At 41.0% G+C, this 19,394-nt stretch overlaps 1 protein-coding gene across 2 annotated transcripts in view; it reads right to left on the reverse strand.

The window, feature by feature from the left end:
• The window catches only part of PLOD2 (procollagen-lysine,2-oxoglutarate 5-dioxygenase 2), a 280,821-nt gene that overhangs the window by 118,417 nt on the left and 143,010 nt on the right, over positions 1 to 19,394 (reverse strand). For both annotated transcript variants that reach the window (XM_073579116.1, XM_073579115.1), the window contains exon 4: positions 6,423 to 6,586. In XM_073579116.1, coding sequence (XP_073435217.1) covers positions 6,423 to 6,586 — 164 coding nt within the window. The remainder of the gene's footprint in view (positions 1 to 6,422; positions 6,587 to 19,394) is intronic.

The following is a 19,394-nucleotide window of genomic DNA, read 5'->3' on the forward strand; positions in this document are numbered from 1 at the left end:
TCCATACACCATATTGAGCTGTCCGATTCTCAAACAGTATCGGATATCTGGTGTTCTTATTACTGTCACATCTATACAGAGTCAGCGTATGTGTGTGACACTCCATAAATACATATACGGAGATTGACAGTTTCACCAACAACGTATACAGCTGTACACTTCTGATACAGTACCGTATATCTGCTTGTTGGATTATGGTGAAATACATACTGGGTGAGCGACTGACTCACAAAATATATACTTAGATTTCACTTTTTACATACACCTTACAAAGCTGCGCCCTTCTCATACAGTACCATTTCTCTGCTGGTATTTTTGGTACATTTTCCCAAACTAGAGGAATTATGGTGGAAGAGGCGCAGCTGGTACTGATGGTGGTGGTGGGGCATCGGCTGGTTCTGGCAAAAGCACAATAGCAGATAAGGCAGGAGGTGTTGAGCCTGCGTCATCATCCGGCACAAGGCGGCCTTTAAGGTTCCCTTTTCTGGGAGTAGGTAAACCGTTTTTAAAGCCAGAGTATCAGGAACAGGTTTTGGCTTACATTGCCGAAACAGCCTCCAGCTCTATTGCCCCCTCTTCTGAAGTTACAAAAACTGCAAGCACAGAGTCGTCAGTGTCCTTCACCCACACCAAAAGTAAAGGATGACAGCACACACTTCAGATTACTCCATGGAGCTCTTTTCACATACCATTCCTGGGTTATCAAGTCAAATCCTGAATTCCCCAGTCCAAGATGAATCTGACATGGAGTGCACTGATGCACAGCCACTGCTAAATGATTCTGCTGGTACATTCACCCACAGCACTACATTGCCCTCGCAGTCTACTGAGCCCGAACCTGATGAAACTCAGGTGCCCCTTCCCGCATACTATACCACCTTACATGGTGACACAGAGGAAGGTGCAGATGAAAGTGCCAGTTCCCTGAGCAGGTGGGGGGTCCTCCTCATGGGCAACGGCAGTGGAAAAGGGCCCCTCATAGTACGCAAAAGTGTATCTGCCGGTGGGAGGGGCCACTCGCCGTCAGACATACCGTCGTACTATGAGGGGCCCTGTGCCAGTGCAGTCACCCACGAGTGGGCCCCCATGCTTGCTCAGGGCCACAGCACATGCAATACTTACCTCTCCCTGCTCCACCGCCAAGACATCTTCCACCTTTCCTGACAGTGACATTCAGGTTAGAGAGTGCGATGACATCACGTCTGTATGCCCTCTACCGAAACAGTACAAGTGCAGAGAGCTTGAAGATGGCAATGCTGAGGAGTCCAGAGTAGAGCAGTGCCCAGCGAGGAGAGGCATTTAATTTTTTTAAATGTTGGGAGGATTTTTTGGGGAGCAATATACACTGGAGAATGATATATGGGGCCCATCATACACTGGAGCATCTTCCATGAGGACAACATATACTGGAGCATTCCAAATGGGGGACATCAGACACTGGAGCAGCATTTACGGGGCCCATTATACACTGGAGCATTAGAAATGGGGCCCATTATATATGGAGCATTATTTGGGCCCATAACACACTGGAGCAACATTCATGGGGACCAACATATACTGTAGCATTATGTGGAGCTCATCATACTGTATGGAACATTATATGGGACCAATTATTCTGTATGGAGAAATATATGGGGCACATTATTCTGTGTGGTGCACTAGGTGGTGGTCATAATACTGTATGAAGTAATATACAGTGTTTTTTGAGCTATTGTAGAATTTAAAATAGATAGCAGTCACGTCATTTAAGCAGTGAAGTATTTTTCAATGCACTATACCTATATTTCTGTGCCGTATCGGAGCATTATGAATTGTGGTATGTGTTAAAAGGGCGCACTGACACTCTTTGGCCCAGGGCACACGAAAACCTGGTGCCAGCCCTACCCCCCCCACAACTTTAGCCAAATAACCCGAGTTTTCAATGCGTAACTATTATTATAAAGCAAATTAAGGTTGACAAGCTTAAGTAATAAGAATTGATGTCGTTGGCATTGAAATGGGCACTGTAGGTGTGTTTACTGTCCTCCACTCCCTGCCGACTTTGCTTCCCCATTGACTTGCATTGGGTTTCGTGTTTCAGTCGGACCCTGACTTTTCCCTATAGTCGGCCGATTTTGTTCGACCCGACTTTTAAGAAAGTCGGGTTTCTGAAACCCGACTTGACCCGAAAAAAGGCAAAGTCGCTCATCTCTAATCTCTAGTAGAGATCACATACTGTTGCCACTGAGACATTAATTTGGATAATTTTCCTCATTAATATTTTTGACTCAGTGGTTTCATTTAGTTCACCATCTACTTTCAGGACATGTGTGATAACCTGATTTTTAACGCCAAATTTATGCAGAAATATGGAAAATTTGGATGGGTTCACAAACTTTAGAGCATCACTGTGGGTCGTTTTCATCCATATTGAGTTATGCAGAATGAATATCAAAATACGTCATCCACTTATTTCATTATATTTTTTATAAACAGAACAGTTCAAATTATTGCAATATATTCATATTATGGGTAATGAAAATTACTAGCAAATTAATGCAAGATCCAAGTTGCGAATATTTGTGCTTTTCAGAATAAAGAGTTAATATGTCAGGATCTCCAAATAGTCATATGGAGTCTGATATACTGAGTCAGACAGCCATGAAAACCTTTATGTCTCAGTCTGCTCTGACCTTTTCTCTGAGACTGAAGTGATTGCAGACTGTGCATTTATCCGCGGATCACTGTGCATGTCCATGGAACTAGGCTTTTGTTTAGACTTGACAGAGATCCAGACCTAGCTTAGCTCTTCCTGTCCAACCAAAAGGTGGCAATTAAACTGGAACTTGGTAATCTGTAAGTATAGCTCCATTCTTCCACTAATTACAAGAACAGGCAGAAAGTGTAAGCAATATGTTAGCCAAGAATTCTAATAAGGATCCTGCTCTTCTATCGGTTCATGGTCCCTTATGGACCTTCGAACATAATTTGCATGAGGGAAGCCAAGGGAAATAACACCATAGCTCAAAACATTACAATGTATGGAAGCTTACCAAAACTCAACACTAACCTTTTGTCTGGAAATACAAGCTAAACAGTCTTCTTGCATTAAAACAAACAGAGGTTGTTCTATAGATCACTAATATAAAAAGCCAAGATTAATGTACTCCGAAGATTAAAAAAAAAAAAAAAAAATCCATAAATACAAGGGGGTATGCAAAAAAAAGCCATGAGTCTTCTGGAAGGAGGAGAGCTTTTAATATGGGCTTTCACGTCTATGTGAATGTTTGTGGTGCTAGTATGCCAAAAGTTTTGTTGTGTTCGAGGTGAAAAGCGCATGTATCATCAACCTCGTTCCAACGTATCCTTTACCCACATGAACTGATGAAATGTAATGAAACGCCATCATACCATTTTGGAAAATTGTTATTGGACAATGTATGAAACTGGGGATTTCATGACGTTCCTGTCGACAAATTTTAACTGTGGAATTGGTCATGAAAGATGTTGCAGACAAATTAGTGCTTCGCAACAATCATTTGATGCTTTTTTCCAAAATGGAAACAAACTTCATAGCCGCATGTTGTTCGTTTCATTGTTGGGAAATATAAAAAAAAAAAAAAAAAAAAAAAAAAAAAAAATTAAAAATCAATGGAGCCATATACAACTTTCTCCAACAATTCAACCTTGCATACTGACTCACAAACAAGTGCTCTGCAAATATTCACAGAGTGGATGAAGCTTGTACTATAAGGACCATCCTCTAGAAGAGGATTCCAGTTTCTTTGGTTATCCCCTCATAAGCGTACGTCATAAGTGGGGTTATGAGCTATTGAGATGAAAGGCAAGGGGTATTTGATCATTGCCTGCACCCCCCTGCTGAGAACAGATAATTGAAGTAATTTATGTGATGAAGAGCATACATGAAGCAGGTATGCAGAGTAATTAACAGGTAGCTGTAATTGATGGATAACCATTTGGGCCAGCAGATGTGCCCTGTATGCCTCCACTGGCACATGGGTGTTAAACCCAAAGACGTCAACATTTTCACTTAGTGCAATCAGTCAGTCATTCTGTCTGTAATGCATACAGGCCAAGGTAACAATATTTTAAGGTATTTTTTGTATTATAATTCAAGGTTTACAAAATCCATTGATATATCCATGATCGGGGAGAATATGCGCATTTGTAGGGAAAATTGTAAAAGTTTTGGTAGCTGGCAACCTACAAGAGCAATATTTTCCCGAATTATGGAGGTGTCATTCATTTGTAGCATATTTAGAATGCTTGAATGAGGTTTGAGAAGATGACAGCCATAGGAGATCCTGGGGGGAAATATAACCCTCAGCAGAATTGAGGGCTAAAATGGGATTAGAATTGAATTTATTCAGACCTGAAAGGGTGAGACCCTTTATAACATGTCATCTAAGGAATATCAATATTAGGCACCAGGAGAAGCAACAAGTATTGCCGATCTGTCCATATTTCCCGCGGCTTTCTTCTCTGCCAGATATGTTCATGAATGTAATTCACAAGAGAAGTCTGTATTTTATCAATTTTTTTATACTGATTTTGCCTATATGCATGTCTTGTTTCACCCTTTTATAACCTGTTTTAAGCACTATACTCTTTTTGTAGATCAAATAATAAATGTTATATGTTTCTCCCTCCAGGAGGGAAAATTGCTTGGTCAAGTTACCTTGTAGTCAGAGTGCAAATAGTGAACTGTTCAGGAGCTTGGGAAAGCTGGATGTGCATGTTTACAACTGTATTGCTTAATGCACTCACTTGACTGGTAAAATGGCGAGTGGTACAAGCCCAAAGTGTGGCATGGATGTGGGGACGATCTGTGGGGCGCACTTAGCTCATTGTTGGACAAGTTGATGAGTGAGTGAGAAGTGTAGCCCACTTTATGGTCGCATCCGAAGGCATGTGAAGTCATGAGCAAGTAGTGTTCGTTTTGTGACAGCTTCAATCCTTCTTTGGTAACTTATCCATCAACCCATAAACCATGAGACATCTTGTCACTTGAACTCTCAACCGAGTATTACAAATCTAAATTATCTTTTCTCTCGAAAATGGGAGATTAAAAAAAAAAAAAAAAAAGATCTTCACATTGTCCATTTTGTGTAACATTTTTCCCATTATACACTACCATAGCTGAGGTTTATTGGTCTAAAACATTGTTATTTCCAGGAGTTATCAATTACATACCACAGACTGCTCAGAGGGAGGCCATTAAATACATACAGAGGTCTAGCTTGGGAATGTAGCAGTCATTGGGTAGCGTGGTTGTTCACTTGTTATTCTTGCAGCAGCACATTTGTTAATAGTCCTGATTTTGCTGTGACAACCTAGTAAACTAAACTACAAAAGGAAAAAGGTTTAGCAAAACCAATGGAAAAAAAGTTGGCATTTTGAAGGCATTCCTGGATGTTTAGGAAGCATTCCTGAGGGTTTAGCATAAACGTCCAACATTTTGTGCTGAGAATGTAGACAGGTATGCAATAAAACTGAGGGTGAATTCAGGTAGAGCTAACAATTGCTTTGATTGTACTTCCAAAGGTTAAAGGAGTTTTCCACTTTAAGAAAAGTGATCCCCCCAAGGTTTGTACACTTGTAAAAGAAAAAACACTGATACTCCCCATCCCCAATCCAGCTCTGCCAATCTGACACTGCTTCAGTCTCTGTATTTACTGCTACAGCGAATCACTGAGCTCAGCGGCTCTGCTGATGTCAATGCCATGAGCCGCTGAGCTTAGGTTGGCTGCAGCAGCATGTTAGGTTGTCCACGTGACGCTACACTGCAGACATACACAAGTTAGGGTACCGTTACACTTAGCGATGCACCAGCGATCCCGACAATGATATGGATCGCTGGTGCATCGCTAAGTGGTCGCTAGTGAGCTGCCACACAGGCAGATCTCACCAGCAACATCGCTGGGGTCGGGGGTCGCTACTTACCTGTCAGACGCGGCGATCCTGACGTCCTCCCGCCCACGTCCACGCGTCGCTCGTCAGCGCCACAGGAAGCCAGCAGGAAGCGCCCGACGAGAAATGATCCAGGGCCTTCTCGCGCAACCAGCGATAATCAGCAGGGGAGTCGGTCGGAGGCAAGTATCACATGTAGTGATATCGCTAGCAATATCGCTGCTACGTCACAAAATCGGTGTCTTTACAGCGATATTGCTAGCGATATCGCAGTGTGTAACGGGGGCTTTAGAACAGCAGCAGCCATGCAGGCTCTGGACTGGGGGGAGAGCTAGAAGCATTAGAGTTTATGTTACAAGAATGCAACCCTATTAAATTAAATTTGTTAACCTGTTCAAACTAAAAAAAAAATATATACATATACATTTCCGAACAGGACAATAAATCTGGGCGCACATATTGGTGTGTGGCCCATACATGGGACAGTAACATTTTATGCAGAAATTACTTACCTCCAGAGTTAAGATATCGTTTTCCACTGCGCACCACCGGGTACTTGTCAGCTAATCTTTTATCAGGCCATACCAATGCCTCGGCAGCAAATACAACCTTATGGTTTGATTGCTGAAATTTTCTAAGCAATTCTTCTGGGCCACCAGCAAAGATAACATCGTAACTGAAGGAAAAATCATTGCAACAAGGTTAAAAAAAATACCAGTAACTAATAATTAATATGGATTGATAATACAGTGTATAAATATTGGTCTTAAAAAACACATTCTTTGAGTCTTTAAATGGGAATAGCAAGGACTATTATATTTTTTCTTATGGGTTTAAAAGCTTTCCTGCCTGCACTGTCCGGCACCGATCTCTGCCACCTCTGAGCGGTCACAGAACGCTCCTGGCAGCGTTTTTGTGGCTTCTGGTGACATCACATCAACAAAGCAGTTTCTTCTCTCCCACTCTACTCCATCAATAAAGCGTTACTGGCAAGGTCATGTTGGTTGACAGCTGTCTCCCTTCTGCCCAAAGCTGGCTGTCAATCAGCATGATGTCGGCAATCACATCCAGTCGACAAAGCAGTCGGGAAGAGGAAGAGCTGCTCTGCTGCCATAGGGTCAAATGAAGCAGCAGAATTGCTGGAAGAAATGGGCCATGTCTACTCTGAGTCGAAGCTGGGCAGAACAGGCAGGTAGTTAGTAACTACCTGCCTATAAGTTCTTAGCCCCGTAAGAAAAAAATATAAAACAGTCTTGGAAAAAAACCATTTAGGGCACAATAATAAATAAATGCAGTAACTGGATGGTTTCTTTAGTCAACTCTGACAGTGGAGAATGGGTTCTATGTCCAACTTTTCTTGACCTTTAATAGCAAGACTCCAAGACTATGCACACATACACACGTTGTCAAGAAAACTGCCAGACACCTCATCATCCCCTCATATAACTGTTAGGGCACATTAACAAAATAGGGGAGAGTGAGCTGTATATGGACATCACCCAAGCAACAGAGCCTGGTGGGAAAACATAGGAAAGGCACTTCATTTGAAAAAGCTTGTATAATGGTCAGCAAAAATCCTTTTTAAATGCAGTTAATTGTCAAATGCGAAGAAGTAACAAAATGTATACTATATGTCAACATCAGGATAGATAGATTGATAGATAAGGAGTGTAACTGCTATACTGATGCTTCTACCTTTTGCCAGTCATTGAACTGGTTGTCCCATCTACTAATCTACTACAGAGTAAAATGTAAACTTAAAAGGTCTCCGCAGTTATGCACTGGCCCATATCTCCTTCCTCATCTCTGTCTATCACCTTACCCGTGCCCTCCATTCCATAAATTACATAAGACTAACATCCCCAATAATCCAAAACACCTATTTCCCATTTCCAATACGTCACCTGTTCTCTGGTATGCATTACCATGGACAATTCGAAAACTATTTGGAGGGAAAGTAGGGTGCACCATAGAATCCTAAATGCAGCTGCACGGGTTGGCTGCGGTAGAGCGGGAGGCAGTGGTGGATCCTGGGCTTTTACAAAATGTCTCAATATTCCTTGCACTTTCTACCACAGTGAAAATAATTGAATTGCGGGAACTACATTGACATTTTGTGATAGTCAGGAGCCCACCACAGCCTTTCACCACCGAACACCCCCTCCTCCCAATATGGGGCCCACAGCATTGAACCATTTCTGCCGCCGTCAGCTTCCTGCAGCAGCGACCTTGCTCCACCGTAGCTGCCTCCCCTGGTAAGTGGCCATAAAAGCATACTATAAAGACATACCACCCTTTTATTAAAAAAACCTCCCCATTTTCTGCCCCAAAATTTGGAGTGCATCTTATAGTCCACAAAATACAAGAATTCCCAACACTCACTGTTTTAAACGTACAGTAAAAACGCATTTCTTTAGACTGGCCTATCAACTCACTCATATCTTTTCCCTTATTGTCCTTCCTAAATTTTGCCCCAAATCTGGTCCCTCATATCATCTGTTCACACACACTCCATGCACTTAATACCACTGTGTATCTGTACTTGTACACATACCAGCTGGTGACCAGTTCATGCCGCTTTGAGTACCCAATTTATTATATTACTAAATGTATTATATTTATGGCTGGACCATACAATACAAGCACTTTTTACCATTTAACTTGTGTACCTCCTCCAATTCCTTAGATTGTAAGCATGCGAGCAGGACTCTCACTCCTCTTGGTAGGCGCTGAATTACGTATTACTCTAATGTCGGATATTATTTGTTCATGTTCAATATATATTTTGCCAACATATTCCACAGCATAAAGTGCTGTGGAAATAATAATAGACACTTTTTCAATACCAGCTGCTGAAAGCATGGAAGTCTACAATAATTTCCACACCCGAAACAAACGTTATGCTAAAATAAAAAACAGACTAAAGCTGTGTCAATATCTTTTGAATAAGTTATTCTAATTTTTAGTTCAGTCATTTCATGCAGTTAAAAAAGACCTATCACAAGTCCAAAAAAGGTCATACATAGAATTTGACCGAATGTACCATTGAAAAAAAAAAAAAAAAAAAAAAATACTAATTTGTGAATGGTTCCGCTAAAACTCTGAGCGAATGTGATATTTGTCTTAAAAACAGACAGCATACAGAATAGAATAACAGATGTGTGAATACAGCCTTGTGAATGCAGGTGGTCACGTGCATGAAACAGAAAGGTGTTGACCAAGTAATTATACATTTGAACTTTGCAGTATTAGGCCATGTGTACACAGATAGCACTGTCTCGTTTTTGTTGGTTTTTTTCTATGTAGATTGGTCACAAAACCTAAAGAATTTCCTGATGCCAGAAAAGTGAATGATAAACCTAAAGTCTCATGCACACACTGCTTAAAGTGGGGAAAAATATATTTAGTCAGCCACCAATTGTGGAAGTTCTCCCACTTAAAAAGATGAGAGAGGCCTGTAATTGACATCATAGGTAGACCACAACTATGAGAGCTAAAATGAAAAAAACAAATCCAGAAAATCACCTTGTCTGATTTGTCAAGATTTATTTTGCATATTATGGTAGAAAACCATTATTTGGGTCACCTCAAAACATGCAAGATTTCTGGCTCTCACAGACCTGTAACTACTTCTTTAAGAGTCTCCTCTGTCCTCCACTCATTACCTGTAGTAATGGCACCTGTTTGAACTTTTTATCAGTATAAAAGACACCTGTCCACAACCTCAAACCGTCACACTCCAAACTCCACTATGGTGAAGACCAAAGAACTGTCGAAGGAAACCAGAAACAAAATTGTAGCCCTGCACCAGGTTGGGAAGACAAACTGCAATAGGCAAGCAGCTTGGTGTGATGTAATCAACTATGGGAGCAAAAAGAAGAAAATGGAAGACGCACAAGACCACTGATGATCTCCCTCGATCTGAGACTCCCCGCAAGATCTCACCCCATGGGGTCAAAATGATCACAAGAACGGTGAGCAAAAATCCCAGAACCACACGGGGGAAATAGTGAATGACCTGCAGAGAGCTTGGACCACCATAAAAAAGCTACCATCAGTAACACACTATTCCACCAGAGACTCAGATCCTGCAGTGCCAGATGTGTTCCCCTGCTTAAGCCAGTACGTGTCCGGGCCCCTCTGAAGTTTGCTTGAGAGCATTTGGATTATCCAGAAGAGTGTTGGGATAATGTCATATGGTCTGATAAAACCAAAGTAGAACTGTTTGGTAGAAACAAAACTTGGCGTGTTTGGAGGAGACAGAATGCTGAGCTGCATCCAAAGAACACCATACCTAATGTGAAGCATGGGGGTGGCAACATCATGCTTTGGGGCCGTTTCTCTGCAAAGGGACCAGGATGACTGATCCATGTACATGAAAGAATGAATGGGGCCATGTATCGTGACATTTTGAGTGCAAACCTCCTTTCATCAGTAAAGGTATTGAAGATGAAACATGGATGGGTCTTTGAGCATGATAATGATCCCATGCACACCACTAGAGCAATGAAGGATTGGCTTCGTAAGAAGCATTTGAAGGTCCTGGAGAGGCCTAGTCAGTCTCCAGATCTCAACCCCATAGAAAACCTTTGGAGAGATTTGAAAGTCTGTGTGGCCCAGCGACAGGCCCAAAACATCACTGCTCAAGAGGAGTTCTGCATGGAGAAGTGAGCCAACATACCATCAACAGTGTGTGCCAACCTTGTGAAGTCCTTACAGAAAATGTTTGTCCTCTGTCATTGCCAACAAAGGATATCTAACAAAATATTGAGATGAACTTTTGTTAATGACCAAATACTTATTTTTCCACTATAAGTTGCAAATTAAATCTTGCCAAATTAGACAAGGTGATTTTCTGGATTTGTTTTCTCATTTTGACCCTCATAGTTGTGGTCTACCTATGCTGTCAGTTACAGGCCTCATCTTTTTAAGTGGGAGAACTTGACCAATTGGTGGCTGACTAAATAATTTTTTCACCCCACTGTTTTGACTTGGAGGTTTGGTGCATATTTAAACCTTTAGCAACTCTATTTCACTGTTTTTGCTGCAGATTTCACTCATAGTTAAGTTTACATACCCTGGTGATTTTGGCCTGGATAATATGCACAAAAGTTGACACAAATGGGTTTGAATGGCTACTAAAGGTAATATCACATGTGACCTGTTTGCTTGTAATCAGTGTGTGTGCATAAAAGCTGAGAGAGTTTCTGGGATCCAGACAGACTCTTGTATCTTTCATCCAGCCACTGACATTTCTGGATTGTGAGGTATGAGGAAAGTAAAAAAATTGTCAATGGATCTATGGGGAAAGGTAGTTGAACTGTATAAAAAAGGAAAGTGATACAAAAAGATATCCAAGGAATTGATATTGTCTGTCAGCAGCCATCAAACTGTGATTAAAATGGAAAATCAGGGGCTCTTTAAAAACAAAACCAAGGTCAGGTAGACCAACAAAAATTTGTCCACAACTTCCAGGAAAATTGTTCGGGATGCAAAGAAAAACCCACAAATAACATCAGCTGAAATTTTGGACTCTCTGAAAACTAGTGGTGTGGCTGTTTCAAGATGCACAAAAAGGAGGCACTTGAAGAAAAATGGGCTGCATGGTCAAGTCGTCAGAAGAAAGCCATTACTGCATAAATGCTACAAAGCATCTCACCTACAATACACAAAACAGCACAGAGACAAGCCTCAAAACTTCTAGAACAAGATAATTTGGAGTGATGAGACCAAAATGGAACTTTTTGGCCACAACCATAAACATTACATTTGAGAGACTCAACAAGGCCTATGATGAAAGCAATACTTTTCCTACTGTCCTACACTGTCCTACTGTAAAGCACAGAGGTGGATCTCTGATGTTTGAGCTCCAAATTTCACAGGAAACTTGGTCAAAGTTGAATGAAAGATGAATGCAGCATGTTATCAGCAAATACTGGAGGCAAATTTGCAACCATCAGCCCGGAAGCTGCGCATGGGACGTACTTGGACGTTCCAACATGACAACGATCCAAAACACAAAGCCAAGTTGACCTGTCATTGGCTAGAGCAGAACAAGGTGAAGGTTCTGGAGTGGCAATCTCAGTCTTCCGACTTAAATATCAATGAACCACTCTGGACAGATCTCAAGCATGCTGTTCATGCTAGAAAGTCCAGGAATTTACAGGAACTGGAGGCATTTTGCCAAGAAGAGTGGGCAGCTTTACAATCTGAGAAAATAAAGAACCTCATCCACAACTACCACAAAAGACTTCAAGCTTTCATTGATGTCACAGGGGGAATACACGGTATTAAGAAATGGGGTATGTGAACTTTTGATCAGGGTCATTTGAATGTTTTGAGATAAAACACAGTTGTTTGACAATAAATGGCTTCACGCAACCACTAACCATGAGTGGAGAAAAAGTTTTGGTGTTAGAGTGCCGCATGGCTCCGAAGGTTTCTATTGTAGTTTTTATGCTCTCTGCAACTCGAGCTTATAGTAAGGGGTAATAGGAGCTCTATGTGGAAGCTTTTTTTTACCTTTTTTTTAAATGCCTTAAAATTTGATGAAAGTTAGGGCTAAAAAGAAATGCGTTCCAGTCATCATTAATTTGGTCTTGTGAAAAGCTAGGAGTTTATCCTGGAACTCGGAGTTGATAAGCAGTAGTAAACTTTGGTCTTTTCTACCACACATCCGCATCCGATTAGAGCAGGTCACAGGTGCATCCTTCCACTTTTCAACTTTTAACTCAGCATTCATGTGGTTGTCATGAAATATTGAAATACACTCCAGTAGACTAAGGATCTGGTTGCAACTTTCAGACAGCAAAAAAAGAATAATCAGTTATCTCACGGTTCAGAAATGTCGACGTTCTATACCAGTCATGTGCCATCATTAGAGGAAATCACTAGTATACTGCAGCTGTGCATGTAAAGCAAAACTTTCCACAAACTGCAGACATGTGGGCTGCATTTTACTATACAGCTATGAAAATTACACTTCCCTTACACTTGTTGTAAATGCCCTAGTCTGTTATAGGGGACATTATCTTCCATCATCCTGTATTCTTCGGTCTTTATTCCTAGGCCACTGAGGAGGCTAGAAGGAAGGATGGATTGCTCTTGTAGAAGAATATTCCTATATTTGTTTCCTATAATTTAACAAAGCCAGGAATATAGATACACTTTTCTATCTATAGAAGGAGTTGTCAAAAAAATAGATCACCGTACACTAGTAAAATGTGTACATCTGAGTTTTAGCAGTATAGAGGGAAAAAACAACATGTCTTCTAAGCCATTGCTAGATAGTGGAACATGCATCTTTCTGGCTGATTCAAGAATTTCACCCATACAGATTGGTTTCATTATCCCGATGTCTGACAGGCTTTTACTTGTCATTGCTGATAAGAAACAGCTGTAGTTAACTGTCAGACATAGTGCTATTCATCAGATCCCCGGATTTATAATTCCAATACGAGATATCCTTAGGAATAGGAACAATATCCATTAGTAACAAAAGCCCAACCTACATGTCTTCTACGGTGTACGAAGCTGTCCATGATATATTGTCATGTCAGTCATGTCCATGCCATGTTTTGTATATTATTGAGAAACAGGATTAAAGTAATTGGGAAAATGGAAAAATTATCCCACATGCCAAGACATATTTACATTTATTTAATCCAGACAAGTGTCCTCTGGAGTTTAGTTTATGTTAAGCTTGGGTGTAAAAGAAAATACAACTGTGCAGAAAAAGTTTTCCCCAAGACTGGTTAGACACGAAATGTGAAATAATAGCAATTATTGAATAAAAGCTTTACAGCTCACAGATTTCTTGACTTCTATTTAGATATTTGGACTATTAATGTGCAAAACTAAAACTTACACACAGCATTTTCTTTACAAATATTCTATGCTTTAAATATGCAGCCAAATGACCTGGCAATAACAACTTATCAGAAAATGTAATGCTTTCCCCCCCCCCCCCCATTTAGAAATTTCTGGCAGCAATATAAAGGTTAAAATCAATATTACTGCAGTAGTAGGAGAATACCAACATTATAAAGGGATTAGAGACTATAAAAGGGAAAACACAGATCGTTACAAATCGAGGATGGGGTTCTAACAAATTGGATTTTATAAAATGTGAACACAAATGTTTCACGGTGAAAAACATAAATAAATTAAAAAAAATCCCCCCCCCCCAAAAAGAAGATATTTCTGCCTGGAAAATGTCTAAATGAGTGAGATGATGGCCAACGATTCCTGAAAATACTGTGATTTGCCGTATTAATGTGTTTAATTGGTCTTCTGAGTTAGCGGTACAGAAATGTTGCATACCGTTTAATTTGGTTTATTGAAATTCCTCTAATGTACGGCTATGGAAGCAAAGAAAGCTGGTGTGGCCAGATGGTTGGAGGTGGTTTGGGGCTAATAGAGTTACTTAATTGCTACTGTTAATTACAGAGTATCTGGTTACAAGAAAAGTGAGAGATTGAGCAGCAAGAAGACCTTACCAGGAGTAATCCGGATCACATGATTCTAAACTAATCCAGATAGTGATTAGAGGCTGAGAAACTTGAGTACAGCTGCTAACACCAAAGACCGGGACAAACATGTGGAAAGTGAAGTAAAGGGGGTTTTACACTAAGCGAGATCGCTAATGATATCGCTCAAGCGTCACCGATATTGTGACGCGACAGCGATCACGCTAGCGATCTCGTTAAGTGTGAAAGGTAGCAGCGACCGGACCCCCCGTCGGCTATCGCTGATCGTGCTCGAATGTGCAGGTACATTTTTCCATCGCTGACGTCCCGCTGTCCAGTAATTATCGTTGTGTTTGAAGCTTAAAAACGATGAGCAACGTCAATAACGACGCATGGCTCAGCGACACAGGCGTGACTTACCGGCCACGCCTCCTCTTCCCTATTGGTCTTTACAGCGCTGACAATGTGCGAAATGTATCTGACAAAAAAGCTATAAAAGACAACGCTGGAACGCCTCATTCAACACTTTGTTCCCATGCATAGTGGATGTTAACCGGTTTGGCTTAAACGTTCCAGTGTGAGTCGCTACAGCGTTTATATTTTAACGGCTTTCACAACGCGGTTGCTTCGGCGTCCCTATTGCAATCGCTATTGCGCTTTTATTAGTGGATTCATTTTATTCATCAAAAGAACAACTCTGTTTGCCAGGTATGTATTTCAATAGTACCATGCATTTTTTTTTTAGAGTAATACTGTTATTGATTATTGTGTTGGCTTTATACAAATGAAGCTCTTGTTACCAAATCGTCTATTGATTTTATTTTATGTTGCAGTTTGTATATCATGAACGGCGCAGAGCGTGCTATTGTGGCTGCTGCTTTGGTGTTGGAGGCTGGTCGGCTACATGAAGAGGCACAGATGCAAGAGAGGCGGTCCAAAAGAAAGCGGCGCATGTGGACCAGAGAGTGGTTGGCGAAGAGGTCCGAATTCTCACACATGCAGCTCTTAAGAGAACTGCAGGAGAACAATCCTCAGGATTTCAAGAACTATCTGCAGATGTCAGAGGACTCTTTCAAATTTTTACTAGCCAGGGTGACGCCATTGATTGAAAGGAGAAATACCAAAATGCGAGCTGCTGTGCCGGTAGACGAACGATTGACCGTGACGCTGAGATTCCTGGCCACCGGACGATCACTGAAAGATCTGCAATTTTCTTCTGCCGTTTCTTTGTCACTGCTCAGCAGTTTGATTCCTGAAACATGCAATGCCATAGTTCAAAGCCTCAGGAGCTACATCCAGTTTCCAACAGTGGCGGAGTGGAAAAATATTGCCTCTGATTTTGAGCGGCTTTGGCAGTTCCCAAACTGTGGGGGGGCTTTGGATGGTAAACATGTGAGGATCACCCAACCGCCGAACAGTGGATCCTATTTTTACAATTATAAGGGCTATTTTAGTGTAATCCTTATGGCCCTTGTTAATGCAAACTACGAGTTCATAAATGTTGATGTTGGCATGAACGGCAGGGTTTCAGATGGTGGAGTGTTAGAACATACACTTTTTGGAGAGCGATTGACCAATTGTGACCTGAACCTGCCTCCCAACACAGAGACAACCGGCAACCTCAACTTTGTTTTTGTCGGTGATGAAGCCTTCGCGCTGCATGCCAATCTGCTGAAACCGTACCAACAAAAAAGTGTGACGGAGCAAACACGTATATTTAACTACCGTTTGTCAAGGGCACGAAGGGTTGTTGAGAATGCGTTTGGCATCATGGCCAGCCGCTTTCGGATTTTCCACACACCCATAAACCTAAAGTTGGAATCCATTGACTCGGTCGTTATGGCTTGTTGCGTGCCGCACAATTTTCTGCGGCGCCGTGATGCGAATGATTACACTCCGCCTGCCTTTGTGGACTCTGTTGACACTACAAATGGTCAGGTTATTCTTGGTAGGTGGCGCGACAATGATCCCGCAGTACCTGGACTTCAAGCACTGGCAAGGGGAAGAAACCGTGATGATGCAAAGGCCTGCAGGGACCAATAATGTGAAAGGTACTCAACGAGCAACGAGGTCGCTATGCAGATCGCTGATCTCTCTAGAGTCGTTGACAAGAGTGGACTGTTTGAAAGCTATCTAGCGATCACGTAACGACACAACAGCGATCTATGCCTGGTCAGATGGCTATCGTTATCGCTGGTGCGTTGCTTAGTGTAAAAGGCCCTTAAGGCACTTCAGTGGTAATGAGACAAAGGTCCAGAAGGGCAGCCGTGAGTTTGTGGGAACCCGAGACAGCAAGGTGACAAGGAAAGAGGCACGAATATCCTGGCTTGGGAATTTAGAAGAAGTCTAGATTGCCAAGACATAGCACAGATTTTACATTGGTGGAGGGCTGTAGGTAAATGGAAAGGAAAATGCTCTGAGGAAAGATGGCGAGACGGTGACAGCGAATTAGTAACTTCTGGATACTGTACAAGATCTGTGCCACCACATATAACTGCTAATCCTGTAACTTTGCTCAGCACTGTAGAAGTAATATATAGAAAATAGCAGGTGCATGTGCTACATCTAATTCATCAGTAAAATAAATAAATAAAAAAAAAAAAGTATACACCAACTCCTTCCTTAACTATACTATAAATAGGAGGTTCCTGTATCATCTAGTAGGTAGAGAGATTAACACTCTACACACACTTAAGGAACCAGTCTCACTGGGATCTTGGGTCACAGTGAAATACCTCTGCTTATGTGACCAGTACAAATGCATTAGTTACATGTACAGTAGCCCAGAAATTATGTGGTCAACAAAGAAAGATCATTTTAACATTCGTATTGGCTTTTAAAGGCCTATACTTCCACGTTACATCTGTGTCGACATATCAACGGCCTGACATTAGCTTGTTTTTTTATGATCATGGCCAGAACAGAGAAGACTGATTTTTTTCAAATATAATTACTTTTGGAGCCCCATTAGTAAGGCTTATTTTTAAACATGTTGGCAAGTTTAATTCATACCTACTGTACACTCAATTTATACTTTTACTTCTTATCAAGAAATTGTGAATTTCCAGCTACACAATAAGACACCCCAACACATACACAGAGTAATGCATCCCCCCTCTCTCCACCCACACTGAGACACCCCCCACAAAATGTGACTGCCCCTCCCCCACACCTTTAGAATAACTGAATCAAAATAAAAGAAAAAATAAATAAATAAATAAAAAGATTGTCAGTAATGGACCAAAGAATGTGTATTCACATATATCAGTAGAGGGCCCCTATGGATTGTATGATACCATGACCATGTTCTGTTTAAAAATTTTGAAAACATTCTCCAGCTATTATCTTTACTACAGTTATCAGTGCAAGGTATCTGTAATAAGGAGTCAAAAATTTCAGGAATGTAGATCTAGTCAAGGAAAATTAAACAAAGCCAGCTATCAGCAAATTAGCAAATTCACAGGATTGGGAGCACAGCAATTACAGGGCAACGTAGGTTCAGAAAGCAGAAGATTTTAGAAGAACTAGACTTTAAAAACGATTCTTTAAAAACAATTTTAAAAGACTTTCAGGTGAATTACATAATCAATCAATCAAATTTATTATCGCCAAGTACATATTACATATATACAAGGAATTCTTTGTGGCAAAGAGGCAACATAATATATAACAACAGATACAACAAGTAACATCTAACAAGACAGATACAGTATATAGTCTACACATGACGATTTAATTAACATGACATAAAATTAGAAGACAATGCTACCATTTAACATCTGCAAATTTACACACTTTAAATGTTATATGTGGGTTCTGTTCCATACTTGTGGAAAATATTGGTATTTTATTAAAAGATAAATAGTAAAATTCATGAATAGCAAGACAGTAGGTGTTTTCCAGCTTTTATTTGCTGGGATCTAAGCAGAAAATCATTAAAAAAAAAAAGGAAGTGTTCACTGGTAGATATCGTCCACAATTTTCTCCTTAAAAGGGAATCCGTCATCATCTTTTTGCTACCTCCATCGGAGAGCAGCATGATATATGGAAAGATCTAGATTCCAGTGATGTAACACTTACTGGGATGCTTTCTGCAGTTCTTATAAAATCAATTATCTGCTAAAGATCTACCAGTTCTTTAAATGTTGATTTATGTATAACCCCACCCACACCACTGATCCACAGATTTCTTTGTACACTGTACATTGGCAAAAAGCGACCAATCAGTGGTGGGGGAATTCTTATCCACAGCCCATGAATGTGGAAGATGACATGGCACAGGTTTGTCTTCTACTGATAAAAACATTGTTTTTCCAACAGTAGATTAACAGAACTACAGCAAGCAGCCCAGTAAGTGACATTTTTATAGCATCATCATTTCCATGGTGCTTTACATGAGAAGGGGTCACATACAAAACACAAATAAAAAAAAAAAACAATGAACAAACTAATGATGTTAGACGGGTACAGAGGGGAGAGGACCTTAACCTTGTGGGCTTACATTCTACAGGATAACGGGGGAGACCATAGAATTGGAAGTTTCAACAGATCCATTGTTGGCGAGGCGGCAGCTCTGGTAGTAGTGAGATGGCAGCGGAGTCCATTCAGGTTGTAAGCTGTTCCGAAGATTTGGGTTTCCTCCTGAAAGGTCCCAATGTAGGGGATAATCGGACGTGTTGGGGCACAGTATTCCAATGGATGGATGATGCTCAGAAGAAGTCTTGGAGATGATTGAGTGATGAATATACTAGTGTGGAAGAGAGAAGATGATCTTTGGAAGACGAGAGACTGTGTGTTGGGAAAATATCGGGAGATTAGTTCAAAGATATATGGGGGGAGACAAATTATGCACAGATTGGTAGGTCATTGTTATCAGTTTGAAGTTGATCCATTGGGGAATTGGAAGCCAATGAAGGGATTTGCAGAGGGAGAGGTGGAAGAGTAGGGAGGAGAGAGGTGGATTACTCATACAGCCGAGTTAAGGACTGGAAAGGCACCAGAGTATTAGCAGGAAGG

Source organism: Dendrobates tinctorius, unplaced genomic scaffold (assembly GCF_039654945.1).
Source record: "Dendrobates tinctorius isolate UK_male_01 unplaced genomic scaffold, ASM3965494v1 ptg000060l, whole genome shotgun sequence".
Taxonomy (NCBI): Eukaryota; Metazoa; Chordata; class Amphibia; order Anura; family Dendrobatidae; genus Dendrobates; species Dendrobates tinctorius.